Below are 15,067 nucleotides of genomic sequence, written 5' to 3' on the forward strand. Positions count from 1 at the left end.
AACATTCACAGGAAAAGTGACGACATTAACAGCAGGCTTTTATAAAACTGGGTTGAACATGATCTTTTTTCAAAGTGTTTTTTAAAAGAGCAACCAAGTTAAGGCACAGTAGTCTCAATCCGTAATACGTGGAGTCATCTGTGAAGATTAATATTGCGTTCATTTCATACCTCCTGGCCTTAACCCGTTTGATACATGTATTCACAAATCCCAAATTATAAGCCTGAAAATGCTTAGACTCAAATTTGAGCTTTACTAGTCACATTATTCACTGAAGTGCATTTTCCTGCAACAGGAAAACTTGAAATGTATTTTAATACTGATTATTTTTAACTTTAAGACAACTTCCAGTTGTTTGTATTGTTCAGGAAAGTTTCACAACAATTTTTCAAGCTCAAAGATTGTGGTTTAAAACTTGAAGTCAGTAAGTATGAACAGCAATGAATTAGGCGATTAGTAAAGCACACAGTAGAGGACTCTTCGCAGTCAGCATACTAGGCACTCAGAACTGCTACCGTATGACACAGGCTAACCCAAGTCGTTATGAACCACATTGTTTTGACGTCCATGTGCAAAACAAAAAAAGTGCAAGTAAGTCACTGACTGCTAGATTAAGCTTGTTTTTTTTCTCAAAAGGCTGCTGAAACTAAGCATATATTTAATTCAGATCAGATGAAAGTTCAGTTAACACCGTTCTTGTATTCATTCTTAGCCCTTTGTTTGGAAAGCCATACCTAAAGATAAAAGGAAGGGAATACAAATTAGTCACCATTGAAAACACGGCTTTTTAGAAACTATCTGTTCACTATCCAACAAATTAGTCACCACTTCTCCCCACTAGTTGCCTTTCCATAGAACCAAGTTGATTGTGCTAACCTCCAATGGCAGGACGCTACAACATTTTGCATAGTGCAACTTAAGAAAGTAGTATGGCCACACCCAATGTCTTTGAAACAGCTGAATCATAACAAAACAAAAAAATATATATAATCATTTGATATTTGTGCACCCCAAGACTATTTCTAACAGAGTATGCAGTTTATGGTGTCCCACTGCCTGTGAAAAGAACCTCCTGTGAAGGAGGACGACTAAGGGCCTAATAACAATTAACTTCTAAAACGTTCTCTTAGCAGCATTCAAAACGAGACGCCAACAACAGACAAGAGAAGGAGAGTTAAGACTAGATACATTAAGCAAAGCGATTCTTTGATATTATTGGACTAAACTGTTCTTGAACTGGTAGCAAAAGAACATCAAGCAATGGCTCAAAAATGTCACCATTCTTGCAAGGGACAAAAAGGAATTCAACTAGGTCTTCTTCGGGAAACAGTATTATGACAGATAGCTACAAATTACAAAGATGCAGGTCCCAGCATATAGAGGTGAGGAACTTGCATCAACTGACTGAAGTAAATATAAAACAGTTTTTGGCTTTAGCTTTCTGGGGCAAATGGAGAGTTTCAAGATTAATGTTCACATTAAATTGATGATCGGACAAGTATGTCAGAAAGTAAGGATGGCTGAAGCACTTATGTGGTGAAAACTAGTGTACATCTCAGAAGAGGGCTTACAGATTCTTCTTGCTAATGAATTTCCAAGACAAACTACGATCTCTACACAGCAAATTTGAAGGTCAAAAGGCATAAAGCTCAAAAATATTCTGTGAGCATTTGGTAAACTAGAAAATGACAACTAGCAGGCAGGGAGTGTCTGGGTTTTCTGTTATATGTTTAACCAATTCAATATGCCAAACACAAGAAACCAGAAGGGAAGAGTAGAAGTCATATGTTGGTTCTCTAATGACAAGGGAAAGATTAATTCCATACCCACAAAGGCTCAACTGTTACAAAGGTACATACAAGCAATATTTGCTGGCCAGAGGTATGTCAGATGACAAGATAATGCAAGGTTAACTATTTGGAGGAGTTGTAAAATACTATTGACATGATATAGGCAGACAGATGGGTGCAGCACTATTCTGACATGAAGGCAGTATAATCCTCAGCCACTGATTCACTAATGTGGTCATAGTCCATACTCAGAATTGTGTTACACATCTCCTTTTAGAATGTGTGTGTAAATACACACACAAAAAGGAAATTGCTGTACGTCCCAAAATTGCTATCAATGGAGTTCTAGTGACAGCGTAACAAAATGTCATCAAAATCGCGAGTTGGCTATACAGGACCATACTACATGTTACCCCTTATGTATTTCTACAAACCTTTTTTGGCGGGGTACATAGGATGAACAAACAAAAAAATCACGTTTTCTTCAAATTGCAGCCCACAATGTATACCAGTAAGAGTGTTTAGGGTTACCTTTCACAAATAAACTGCTAATAAAAACAATGGACACTGGTGAGGGCCAGTGGCTTTATGCAATTATGTGGCTGCAGTGTTTACCATATAATTGTCAAACACTGTTCATTTGTTAATCTGCTGTTGACTGCCAACCCCCACTGTTCTGACAGGCCAAAAAGCCTGGCGCAGTATTTATTTTTTTTAATATTTTTTTAAGGATTCATGGGCACGGTTTTAAGGGGTTTGAGGACCCAACTTGGGCACTGAGAACCTGAAATAGATGGGAAGTGCTAAAAGCGCCTTGTCAAATGAGGACTTTTATTTTTAAATCTAGGACCAAGGAGGGTCTGCAAGCCTTGATCTGAAGACAATTCTGAAGACTAACCGTCCAGATGATATTAATTCCTTGAAGACAACCAACACATTACTGTAATGTAAATAGCTTGGAAACGAATTAAAGGATTTACACCAAACCAAGCAAAAGCACTTCCCTGAGTAAAGTTCCAATTTCATGCCAAGTTTTCTCTCTGTTCCACAAACAAGCAGCAACAAATTGAATTACAGCAAAGATTCTGTATAGGAGTTAAACAGGAAATTATGTTTTTTCTTTTTTTTACAATCCCCTCAAGTGCCAGACCAAAACTGTGTGTACCTTACACTTTGCACCTGGCAGAACAATTCAATGCGAGATAAGTGCCATTTAAATGTTAGCAAGCTTAGTGTGAGAAAATGAAGTGCCTGCAAGCACAGCAGCCTCAAAAGACATTAAAAACAAATGGATATAACTCGTTTTATAATATTGAGTGCTACAGAACAAAGTGTAACTAGTTCCCTCTTTTTGTGTATTACCCAAGTGTTGTTAAACCAAACAAAACAAAAAAAGACACTGTATACAGTCCAATGGATGGAAATAAATTTCAGCACGGACCAGATCATCAATACAGTCCTTCAACTGCCGAAAATGTGGTAAAATATGGTAGCAGTCTACATAAGATGGAGAGAGCATGAATATGTTGTTGAGTCCTGCCACTGGAGGGGAGTACATTCGAGCATGGATCTAAAGAAAGGCCAGTGTTCTAATTTAAAGCCATTCAAATTCCCAAGTCCTCAAACGTAAATAGTAAACAGGATACAAACCAAAGCTAGTGTAATATCAGATTGTCGAGAGAATGCTTTTTGGCATCAATTAGAAAGGTGGGCGGGTTGAGAACACTGGAATTGTAAATATTCCACGGCAAGCAGCATTTGCTGTCTGTCGGGAAACACCAAACCCAGTTAGGCAAAAGGGCGTAGTTTATAGACAGTGGTCATTCAACCAACATCCTGATGGCCAAGGCTACCCAAAAGGTGACGCTATTTTTTGTAATCAGCCCAGCAGACAGAATGAAAGGTCCTCTCATGCAGTGCTAATATCGCCTAGGCTGTGTAACATAACCAGATCGTGGGCAATTCAATCACTGGCAACGATACTGAAGACGAAATTACTCCATGACGTGGATTCATGCATTTTCAAGATTTGAAGTTTCATTCTATTCTTGAGTTGGAGTATTCAACCTAAGGTCATAGTCACATGGATTCTTACTCAAGTTTCTTGTGTGAATAGATTAACTGCTACTGGACTGCTAGTCCTAGAAAAGACAACTTTGTCTTCTGGAAAGAGCACACAAGTTGGGGGCCTTCAAATTGTTCCTTCATTCTGGCCCTCAACTGGTCGACTCAAAAGCAAATACCGATGCTTTTAAGTCATAGAGGTTTTCGGATGGTTTATGCAGGACTGTAAGCCAGCTGTGAAACAAATTACCAACAGGCCAAGCAAGATATATTGTTTTATCTCCTTTGCATTGGATTACAGTTCGCAATTCCACGATGAAAAAAAGCTAGATGATAGCTCGGTAAAACAAAATCTGAAAAGTAATGGTCAATAATGTAAAACTGTCAAAGAATCGAAATGCAAGCATTTAAAAACAACTATTTGTCACTGCAAAGCAAACCACGGATTGCTTTCAACTATGCCTTGTCTTAATAAATAGGTGGTACTGCTTTATGGTGTAATGCCGGAAAGTAACAAGAGCAGGGAAAATCTGATTTAAAAAAAAAAATTTGAAATGCAATTGTGCATGTAGGGCGCAGGTCACAGATGTTCATTGCAAAAATATCCTGTACTTTCTTAGAACAACTGTAGGGAAATATAACTGATCCTTGTACAAATATACACAAAATGCACGTGCAGACTTGCGACGTTTAACACGTGGAATCCAACTTGATATGTAGTGATGGCTCATAGAGCATATTAGAGGCAAAACCTGTGATACCTCAAGCGCAATATCTCCAAATGAACAACGCGCCATTAATGATTTGACAGTCACCTTGCTCCGAGACAGACTGAACCTGTGCCAGAGAGGACAAATCTTTTAGTGAATTATTCAAGATTCACAAATTACAGTGTCCTGGAGGTCTGAGGCCAGCGGTTATAAACACGAACAGTCCGCTCTTTTGCGCATCAGATTAATGCACATAATCACCATGTGATGTCTAAAAGTTGACCAGAAATGATGGATTTTTTTCTTAGGCTGGCGACAAAATATAAGTATCCTGATTTAGGATGGCCCAGTGGCAGACACTAAAACAATTATAACAATGCAGTGAGCAAAAAAAACACACCTGCAACAGTAAATAAACGAGGGCCAATATTTATATACTGATTCTTTATTTGAGAATCATGCCTCATTCCACGTCGTGACTGCAGAAATACCTCGCTGCACTTCTTTCATTGCACTGTCACAAGATACTTACAGTGATCTTATAGGTGCTACATGTGTTTTCCTCAGTCACAACCAACCCCTCCAGGATCTCTGTAGGCAGCTGTGAGAACCTATCAATCCTAAATCTAAGAAACATATCAGCAGAAAGAGTACGATAAAGGTTGCGTGGCTGCCAACCTTACAAAATCTGTTATGTCAAGCCAAAGCTTCAGAATCTTTCCCTCAAGGATCCAATGGTTTAGAGTCTTTGCGTAGAGGATCCAGTGCTTTAGAATCTTTGCCTTAAAGAATGGATCTAAAGCATAGCCTTATACCTGTCTATTTGACCAAAAGCTTCAGATTCGATGGACTGAGAGTAGATGAATATCAAATCATAATTGAACATTCGCCAGCCAATGTCCAGCGTTAGAAACACCAGGGGTGGAAGTTGGGTTTCTTCCATACCTGCCCACACCATAAGCAACAGAGAAGTTTCCTTTGTTAGTGAAGGGCTAGCAGAATGGCTCCTGCTCTAATTGCAGGTATTTATTTGTATCAAGTGATGCAGACAGTGAGGAAGAAAAGCACACTTAGTGCCACTGAGGTGAAAGCACAGTGAAAGATTTAGCAAACCTATACTAGTGCCTTGAGTATATGTGCGGCTGCAGCTAAGCTGAGAAACTGACCAATTGAACTGGGAGTACAACGGACAGAAGTTCTATCAGCATCACACAGGGTACTGGAATCAGGAAGCCATCTGAACAGGAAGGTTTTGTTGGCCCCTTTCAGTTTTGTCGACAGGGCAATCCCTTACTAACATAACCTGCTCTAGCTTTTCATACAACTGAGTACCTGCCTCCATGTACCAAAATCAATTTTTTTCTACCCGCTGGCCTGCATCTGTCAATTTTAGGATCCCATTTTCAAGTTTGTCATATTTCGATAGTATGACCTCCAACCTGGACTTTCGTGGTGTGCAGCTTTGAACCTTCTCTATGGTTTTCTGGCAAACACTCATGGTCTGCTAGCAGCAACATTTGCTTTTTAACCAATCACAGCGTTTACTGCTGGATTATGCTTTAACTATAGCATGTAATTTATGAAAATCATCTGGCTCTGTCATGTTATCTTTGGTTTGTGCTGCGAAGACTTACGACTGATATTTTTTTAAGACCTTGAAATAATTATGCTTCTTCCCAACGCCAGAGTGACTAAATAACTCTCTCCCAAAATCAATTTCTTATAGAGCACCAATACAAATAATCAGAAGGAAAAAAAATCAAAAATACCAAATATTAAACAATATTTATGCAACAACCTGGCAGAGAAGTAAAATTGGGTGAAAAGTGCTAAAATAAACAAACAACCCACAACAAACACTTACCTAATACACCACTACTATCGATGGGGTATTCAAGAATTGACGTAGCTGGTGCCAATGTGTAAGGATAATCATATGGTGTGTAGATTAAACCAGCTTCAGGTGCTTGTGGAACTAGTGCAGTTGGATGAGGAGATCCATTTGGCATGACAGCGGTCTGTATTTGTCTGATCAAAGGCATTAAGGTAGGGCCGGCAGGCGTAGGGGTACGCATGCCAGCAGGTGGGAGAACAGGCGCAGGCCCAGTAATAATCCTTGGGGCCTGGCCTGTGGCTGCAAGAGAAAAGGCAAGGGCTGCTACAGTAAGCAAAGAAATGTAGAAAGAGGTACAGAGACAGCAGTACACAATTTAGAAGCCATTAAGGACAAAAGAAAGGGGGGAACAAGAAAAAAAAAGAAAAATGAAGGAAAACCATTAGTTCATGCGCTGATCACATCAAGTGCAAAGCTCAAGATATACGATTACAGCTTTCATATTTACCAGTGTGAATAAGTCAAAACATGCACAAGCTAAAACATGCCCAAACAGTGCACTACGTTATGTCATGGAAAACCAAGCAAGTACTAGTAATGAGAACACCATCAGCCTATGCATTAAGAACTACACCTAAAAAGGTTGCAATTTAGAAGGGGGTACTTGCAAAAACACCATCCCCAATAAAAATGCATGATTGACAGCAACTGTAGCAATCACAAGCACAGATTTGTACACAATGTGTGCCATTTATTTTCTTTGCAAAATCGTTCCTAAACGAAGCTAGTGCATTATCAATGGGTTTTGTATTCAGATTACAAGTTCTTCCTCAAAGTGAGCAGCAGTGGAACTCTCCAATGTTGAAATCATATAAGAAAAGGAGCAGGATTTAGTCTTCTTTCTGGTGAAGTTGAAGGTATGGATTAGACAGGAAATCCCTTTTTAAGGCAAGGAGGTGAGGACCATCTGCAATGTGTCTACAATACCTACCCATGAAACACTTCAAAATGAACACTACAACGGGGGGGGTACTTTGGCAAACAATTAAGAGAGACTTAGGACGTTATTAGGAGTTAACTACTTTTTCTCTTCTGTAAAATCCTACCAAGCAGACGGGACATTGAAGACAAACTTAAGCATCGGGGCATGCTGCTTTGGAATTAGTAGGCTGCACTGAGATACTGCTACCGATCTGAGACAAGCAGAATTTCTAGATATCATAGGGACTGGACTGTCTCGGAAGAGACCACAGAAGGCCCCAAAGTTATCAGGGAAAACAAACCGAATGAACAAAATGGCAGTATGGCCGCCAGATCGCTCTCACCTTCTGCCTGCCCTCGTCCTGTCCAAACATCTCACCCAAAATGCTAAACGATCTTGCAGTAAAGGTGAGATTTTAATTTAGAGAATCGGAACAGAAAAAGATGACCTCGTGGGTTTGATACAATAGTGAAGAGTCCAAAAAAGCTACAAATGAAAAATATATATTTTTTTTAAGTTTTACGTACTATGACAACTGAACGAGTAAAACCATCAGCAGTCAGTCGTTAGAGCTACAATCGTTTTATAAAATGCAAATAAGCTTCTCCAAATATATGCATGGGTGTGGGTTAGTATTTCAAGAAAATCATGGAGCTTTCTACTGCAGAGAAATGAGGTGTCTTAGAAACATCACACTGAATACAAGCGCCATTGGTAAAAGGAACCTTCACACTAGCACAGCAGTGAATTTATTCCGCAAAACCCAGACAATCAGCCCACCGACCTATTTTTAAGCGCATCAAGAATCAAGGCAGCATGAACCAAAACATCTACAAAAGGGCCCATAACATGCCTGATACGTGAAACTTGTTTGTGAATGGACTAAAGTAGGTGGCAAAAACAACAAGCAAGCAGATGTGAAAGTATGAAGCAAGAGAAATAATCATTTACAGAGTATGAGTCGCCTGTAGATCAAAAAAAATATATCAATATACGTAGCTTAATGAAGAAGCTTTCAGCATTCCAACAGAGTGAAGACCTGCTCCATAGTAGGCTTACAATACAACTCGGTTTGAATATTTACAGATTATTGAATATAGCTAGACAGTTTGCTTTATTTGCAACTGGCTTTGGCAGTCAATCGATTGCAGTAGGATTGCTTCTTCATAAAGAAACGCATGTGAAAAGAGTAGTATACATGTGTGATCTGTGGGACAGCAGCGGAACTTGAGGTTTAAAGGGCTCGCTCCTGATTGAATGGCAGGAAGGTGGTCACTCTTACGTGATTTGATGTTGGCGTCTCTGTAGGTGCCATTAAGAATCGCTAGCTCCATTAATTGCATCTTCTTAAGGCTGTCCTCACCTTCTGCCTGCAAAGACAAGTCAAACAGTGATTACAAAACTCTTAATATTACCTATGTCATGAACTGAAATAAAAATTGCAGCCCTGAACATCGAATCAGAATCAATTTTAACTATATTGCCTAAGAAAAAGCAAATTACATTTTGCATCAGAAATAATGGGCAAATAAAACTAATTTGACTATTAACGCGGTCAAGCATATTTCCCAAAAGCTGACGCTTCCGGTGAATACATAATCATCCCAGCTCGTATTAAGGCTGGTTATCCTTAGCTTGAGAACAGGCGGATGAAGTCCTGGAGTGACTGGCATAAAGTAAGCTGCATATGCACACTGAGGTAATGGCCACCATCAACCAGAAAGATAAAGCTACACTTAAATCCTACTCTGCAAGTTGTCATCGCTGAAGAAAAGGTAACAGAATGGTCCCGTGAAGCCAGCTCGGAATTTAGCTTGTTTACTTTTCTATGTTTAGGTTATGTTTGCTGAGCATCCATGTCCAACACACCTTAGCTACCTACCACTTCCTAGTATGATTTTTTCCTATTACCATGGAATTGTTATATATCTAAGGCAGACAATTATTCTCTCAAGCAAATAGGGGGGTCTAGGTGTAACCAACGAAGTTTCTGAGGCATAGCTAAGGCCCTAGAGACATGCATTTTATGGATTTGCAATTTTGTTACTTCACCACTATTTTTGACTGGTTTTATTTTCGTCCAAGAAGCGGCCAGGAAAACGTTTTTGTATTCAGGGCATTCTTCTTGAACCTGTAACAATGATAACACTACTGGCATCCTCAATTCCAGAAAACCATTGACTGAATCATGCAGACCTGTTTTTTTTGGACTAGGCCAGTCAGTGCTTTATAGACGTCTTGGAGAGTTATGTGGGTAAATCGAATGCAGTGGATATCTGCTTTTTTTGTTAAGCAGTCTAAAACATTATTTTCCTGTCTTGGAAACAGAGGTAGTAGCAGGCTTCATGATTAACTCCAGGCTGGTTTACTGCAAATGCCTTCATACAATTTCCCAAGCATTTGCAAGGGGCGGCTACAAAGTGCAAAATGAAGTCAAACGTGCAGTTCAGTTTAAAAAGAGAAATGTCTTACATGCTCGGAACAGCTTAAATTTCGAGCTTGTAAACTTCTTATGCTGGCACTTGCTCAACGACTGAATCAGAACCAAATTAGCATATTGGATATTCAAATTACACCACCAATTAGGATCTGACTATCTGACTCTAAACCAGAGATTGATTGATTGATAGATATATCAATCAATCATATTGCACACCTGGTCACCTACCTAGTCATTCATGACCAAGCAGTTTCCATTCAAGCCTACGTTTAAGCTTGAAAACCGAGAATGTAAAGCCTTTTTAGACAGATCCTGGTTTATTAAATTTCCTTCATCTTAAATTTAGCATTTTACCTTTGTTCGCCAACTTCTACACATGCATAACAATCTATTTTCCTATGCCCTTGAGTAAGAACAGCACCAAGAGACTGTTTATAAGGTAGACTGTGCCTAATATATGTTGTTCTTCCACACAAAAACACATACATGCACACTCATTCAATGTACCCAAAGCAGAAATGAGAGTCAAATGTCGGAGGGTGCATGCTTAGATGTAGTATAAAGGGGCGTGGGCAAGAAGTCTGAGATGCTCAAAGCCCAGTGCTTCACCTGAACAGGTGGGGGACTGCAGCAAGACCGGTCATATCTCACCCAGACCTACATTTACTCACCCTTCATATGTCAGATTATGCAAAAAAAGACCCAATGCAAGCCAATTTCTTACGTTAGACAAAATAACATTCTCTGGCTGTATTTGTTACAATTTATAAACAACAATTTTGTACAGTGCAGCATAGTGTGTGCATGGGTATATCTAGTACATAAAATCTCCTCGCTAATACTCCATAGTCAATACATGAACACATGAAATGTCATATCCAAATAAGGAGTCATGATTGAGCACTCCTCCGGCCCTTGTAGTGCTGACTTATTCAATTGACTTGGACTCAGGACAACACCCTGCTGGTCTTTCCATAAGTTGTCTTCTACAAGGCGAACTCACTTGCCCTCTCAAGACAGAAGGAGCTTGGGTCAGCATAACAGCTGTACCCCCAAACCATGCCAGAACTACCCAATACAGGGATTTCCCCCTGGCACTCATCGGGAGGTGGGCCTTGGTCAACCGGGCCGTACCTTGGTCCCCATACCAGCCCACCATCCCCAGTATCCACAGGTCCGCGTCCCCAGCCTTCCAGTAATGACTGCAGTACCCCTGCCCCGGGTTGAGCTAAATGCTTACAAATCCAATTCCATCCTTTATTTGCCTACACATATTCTTGACACCAAGGTTGTCTATCTGTTTTTAGTGAGCAAACTGGACTCCTCCTCCAGAAACAATGATCAAATGTACTCCCAAGTGGACCTAACATAGGGATGGGAGAGTGGGGAAAAGGAAGCACTCCGTTACTTGAGCAGGCAAGGGCGGCGTCAGCAATTGTCATGGGGACCCACCTGTCTGGGCCACCTTACCCGTCACTTAGCCTGTCCTGCTGCCTCCAGACGACCCCACCAACGATGGGGCAACCAATGGTTGCTCCCCACGGGAGAGATGGAAATTCAAAAGTTGGCCACTGTCCCTGACTGGTCAGATCTGGCCCACACCGGTCTCCAGTGGCTGCGACCTGGCTGCTTGGCCCCCTGTCCATAAAATCTAGACTTTGGATTAACATATATCGTGTTAGAGGCTTGCTAATAATCCTAGCAGATAACACAATGTGGTACACTGTATTTAGCGATAACACTGCTGATCGGATAATTTTAAACTTCATAATAATGTATAATAAAGTTGATAATGATGTAAAATGGGTGGGAACATCACAAGCTTCTGTTTAAAAAAAAAAATCTACCCGGGCCTTAAGCCAAGAGTAAAAGATTGCAAACCACCAGCCCCTTTAAACTATCAATCTAAATTAAGTAGACATGGTTAAAGTGTTTTGATCGCCTACAGAAAACGCTAGTAACGTGTGCATTTGTAAGGAGCATGCGAAGAACTCGGCATGGGCTCGTGGTTCAACGTTTTTTCTAGTATCTTCGTACTGATGTATGTAACTTCCTAATTTTATTGATTTTTTTAGGCGGGGGGGGGGGGGGTGGAACCACCTAGGTGAGTGGCACAAAAATGATTGAACAATTCAGTCATAGCAACTTTTACCGCATATACATGACGAACCAAGTACTAATCACTTTCCAGTGTAGAACATATTCGGTGTTAAAGGATCAACCGATGGGTATTACGTTATACCATGTATTTCAATCATAAATGTAATAATCGCAAACGAAATGCATATTGACTAAGCACGGTAATGTCCGTCTAATGAAAACGAAACACGTTTAAAGTATTCGGTAGCGTTTCTTAAACATGACTCAATCACTTTGAACACAATGTTCCTGGTGCGTCCGTGTGAGGTATAAAAAAAAAAAAATACTCCAGATTGCAGAATATCTGCGAAATCTCTACCACACGGTATTGCCTAATCAACTGCACTGAACAGAACAGAATGAAAAAACGTGTCCGCAGTGAACCATGAAGATAACTGAGTAGACGAGTCATCTGCCTGCGACGACAGAAAATTCACATGTGCAAACGTAACCATGCTCGACACGGCATTGCTTGCACGGCTCGCCGGTAGATGGCGCTGAACGTTGCACACCACACGCACTACGTGAGCCAGTCTCCTTTTCGGCTGCAGACGCTCGCGGCCCTCGACCGGTATTCGCAGGGAACAGGCTGCGAGCGCAGACAAGGCCACGCTGCGGAGAAGGGAAATCTGGCGTCACAGGCTCACCAGCCACAAGCGCAGGCCTCACTGTTCCCCGACCTCGCCTGCCTCTGTACAACTGGCACTTGATCAACCCAAGCCCGCCGATTCAATACATTTTAGCTGCGGGCATTCCTGCAGGCTCTCCGTGTTGAAGCAAAGTGAAGCTTCGCCGGGGAGGTGGAGGCAATCTCCGATGATGATGTACGCTATCGACAACAAAGCCTGCGTCTGCACCGAGAGGAAGCTGCTTTGAGCAAACATCAATAAGGTCACTTAAAGCCAGATTTGCATTGCTCGGGCTCAAGCGAATGACGGGAGCCTTTTATCCTCTTAATTCTTCAACTCTTCCCTTGTACGTCTCGTGTGGACTTTAAATACAGATTTAGTTCAGATTAAACGTCTACCACTGTATTGGAGCTTGCAGTTTAAACACGTATGAACGAAAGCGTGAGCCTGCCAAAGTGTTAGGGAGCCCAAGTATCATACAATAGATGCGTTTAAAAGAAGCACTGAGTTATTTTTTTGGGGGGGGGTGTGGAGGTGTGGGTCAGAAGGAATTCAAACAGAATAATGAAGAAAGTTGTGATGTAACAATGCACATTCACGTTAATATTGTTGTTTTTTAAGGATGTGCCTTTATAACTTTCAGCTGACTGATAAATCGCATGATTCGCGACTTGCCAGAACAATTGCATCCATGTATTAAAAATGTTTTAAAAAAATTACACTGCATCATGTCACAAGTGAAAATACGTCCGGTTACAAGAAGTTTTCCGAGTTCTATGCGCAGCACACTGCTTTAATCTTTTGTTCTTTGCATTCTGGCAATTTTAGTCTCGTTTACACAACTATAAAACTAGCGCTACGAGTCCGAGATTGTGTACAAACGTTGAATGGGGCAGCTAGGCACGCATTGTTCACTAACCAATAGACCTGTTATTTCCTTCCAACATCTGTCCAGTTTTTTCCCCCAACAGCCCAATATTCGGACCCAGAAAGAAACGCTGAACTCTTTTCCACAGTCATCTCTGAGGAAACACGCATGGAAGTAGTTTGTCTCTCGCGTTGAATACGGACTAAACACCGAGTGGAAATCCGTGCCTAAGAATGAATCATTAGGTCACGAAATAGCGGGAGACCAAACGTGTGGGTTTGAAGCTCCTGCACAGTATGGTTTTGACTGTACTTAAACTCTCTCTAATGGAGCGTACATAGCGCTTTGAAGGCAAACGATAAATATGTAGTGCAGTGGTAGACCTTAGGCCATTCCATTTTTGCTGTTCGTGTAACAGGGACTTCATTGCCTCTTCACGAGTCACAAAACAAGCTCAACGTTTCCTGCACAGTGATCTGTTTGAGAAGAGGGCTCCACTGAAGTGTCATGCATGAAAGGAGGACGGGAAAAAATGCTGCAGCTGCCGCCTTATCTCGCTCAGCCTGCAGAGGCTGGTGCCCTCTGGGGCTCTATCAGCCCACGTCCAGCACAGTGAACTCCCTTCTTCTAGCCCTAACGACGGCCCCTCGGCAGCAGCTGCACTCCCAGGCCTGCCTCATGAAGCGACAACGCCACGGAATGCTTTTATCCAGCATCCGACGAAGTGTTTGTTGCGCGGTCTCGCTCCGGCATACACAAACACCATTTCACCATAATTGACATATGCATGCTTGCAGGCGGGAGGAGAGGGGCGCAGGATATATTCCTAAGCACAAAACTGGTTTCCTCTTCATACTCCAGTTTTTAATGCAAGGACTGCTGGAAAGCCATTGGTCAGAAAGGTTCGGAAAGGTAGACATTTTCTGCGTATTAGGGTTTGCCACTATGACGGAAGTTACCTTGCTCGCTTTAATTTTACCTACAAACTGCAATCCCCTCAATCGCAACAGATAATCGAGCTGCTGTGTGCAAAAAGAAAGGCACCTTTATGCACTGGCTGGCACAACAACCGATGCCTTTACGGTGCACATTCGGATATCCCAATCGTACCAGCTTGTTTCTGCACAATAGTTCCATTCCCGCTCTCAGACACTTCTCTTTGAGAAGATGAGCACAAATAATAAAAGGGAAGGAAGAGTCTGTTCATGTCGGGGCGAAAAGAGAAACCTAACTAGTCCTATGTCCATTTGCTACCACGTTACCCTGTTTTGCACCTTCTCTAGAACAGACTTAAAGAAACAAATAAAATGTCAAAATTAACATAGGCAAGTGCTTGTATGTCAAAAATACTCCCGAGGTGCTTAATTATTCATTGATCACTTAACTTCGATGAAACGTCTCCTGCACGTTTATTTCATCAGAATCATGACTAATATAAGAATCTCCCATCAACACCTGTTTTGTTAGTAATTGCTGTTTATCAAGGCTCTAAGGAGTCCCTCTTACACATCTATTTAACTTCAGATGTTGGACTGAGAGTTCCCAAATTCCTTGCTGTGAAATACTTTCTTGCTAAACAATGCAGAACCAACTTCTTACCAACAAACCTGC

The 15,067-nt window shown here is 41.2% G+C and overlaps 1 protein-coding gene across 13 annotated transcripts in view; it reads right to left on the reverse strand.

The window, feature by feature from the left end:
• The window catches only part of QKI (QKI, KH domain containing RNA binding), a 252,890-nt gene that overhangs the window by 7,516 nt on the left and 230,307 nt on the right, over positions 1-15,067 (reverse strand). For 4 of the 13 annotated variants that reach the window (XM_069235295.1, XM_069235288.1, XM_069235286.1 and 1 more), the window contains 2 exons: positions 8,663-8,750; positions 6,429-6,722 (listed from right to left, as the gene is read on the reverse strand). In XM_069235295.1, the coding sequence (XP_069091396.1) occupies positions 6,429-6,722; positions 8,663-8,750 (382 nt within the window). Of the gene's footprint in view, positions 1-21; positions 735-6,428; positions 6,723-8,662; positions 8,751-15,067 lie in introns of those variants that run through there. The other 9 variants (XM_069235290.1, XM_069235285.1, XM_069235284.1 and 6 more) reach the window with 5 other exon arrangements.

The sequence above is a fragment of the Pleurodeles waltl genome, chromosome 5 (genome assembly GCF_031143425.1).
Source record: "Pleurodeles waltl isolate 20211129_DDA chromosome 5, aPleWal1.hap1.20221129, whole genome shotgun sequence".
In the NCBI taxonomy this organism is placed as follows: domain Eukaryota; kingdom Metazoa; phylum Chordata; class Amphibia; order Caudata; family Salamandridae; genus Pleurodeles; species Pleurodeles waltl.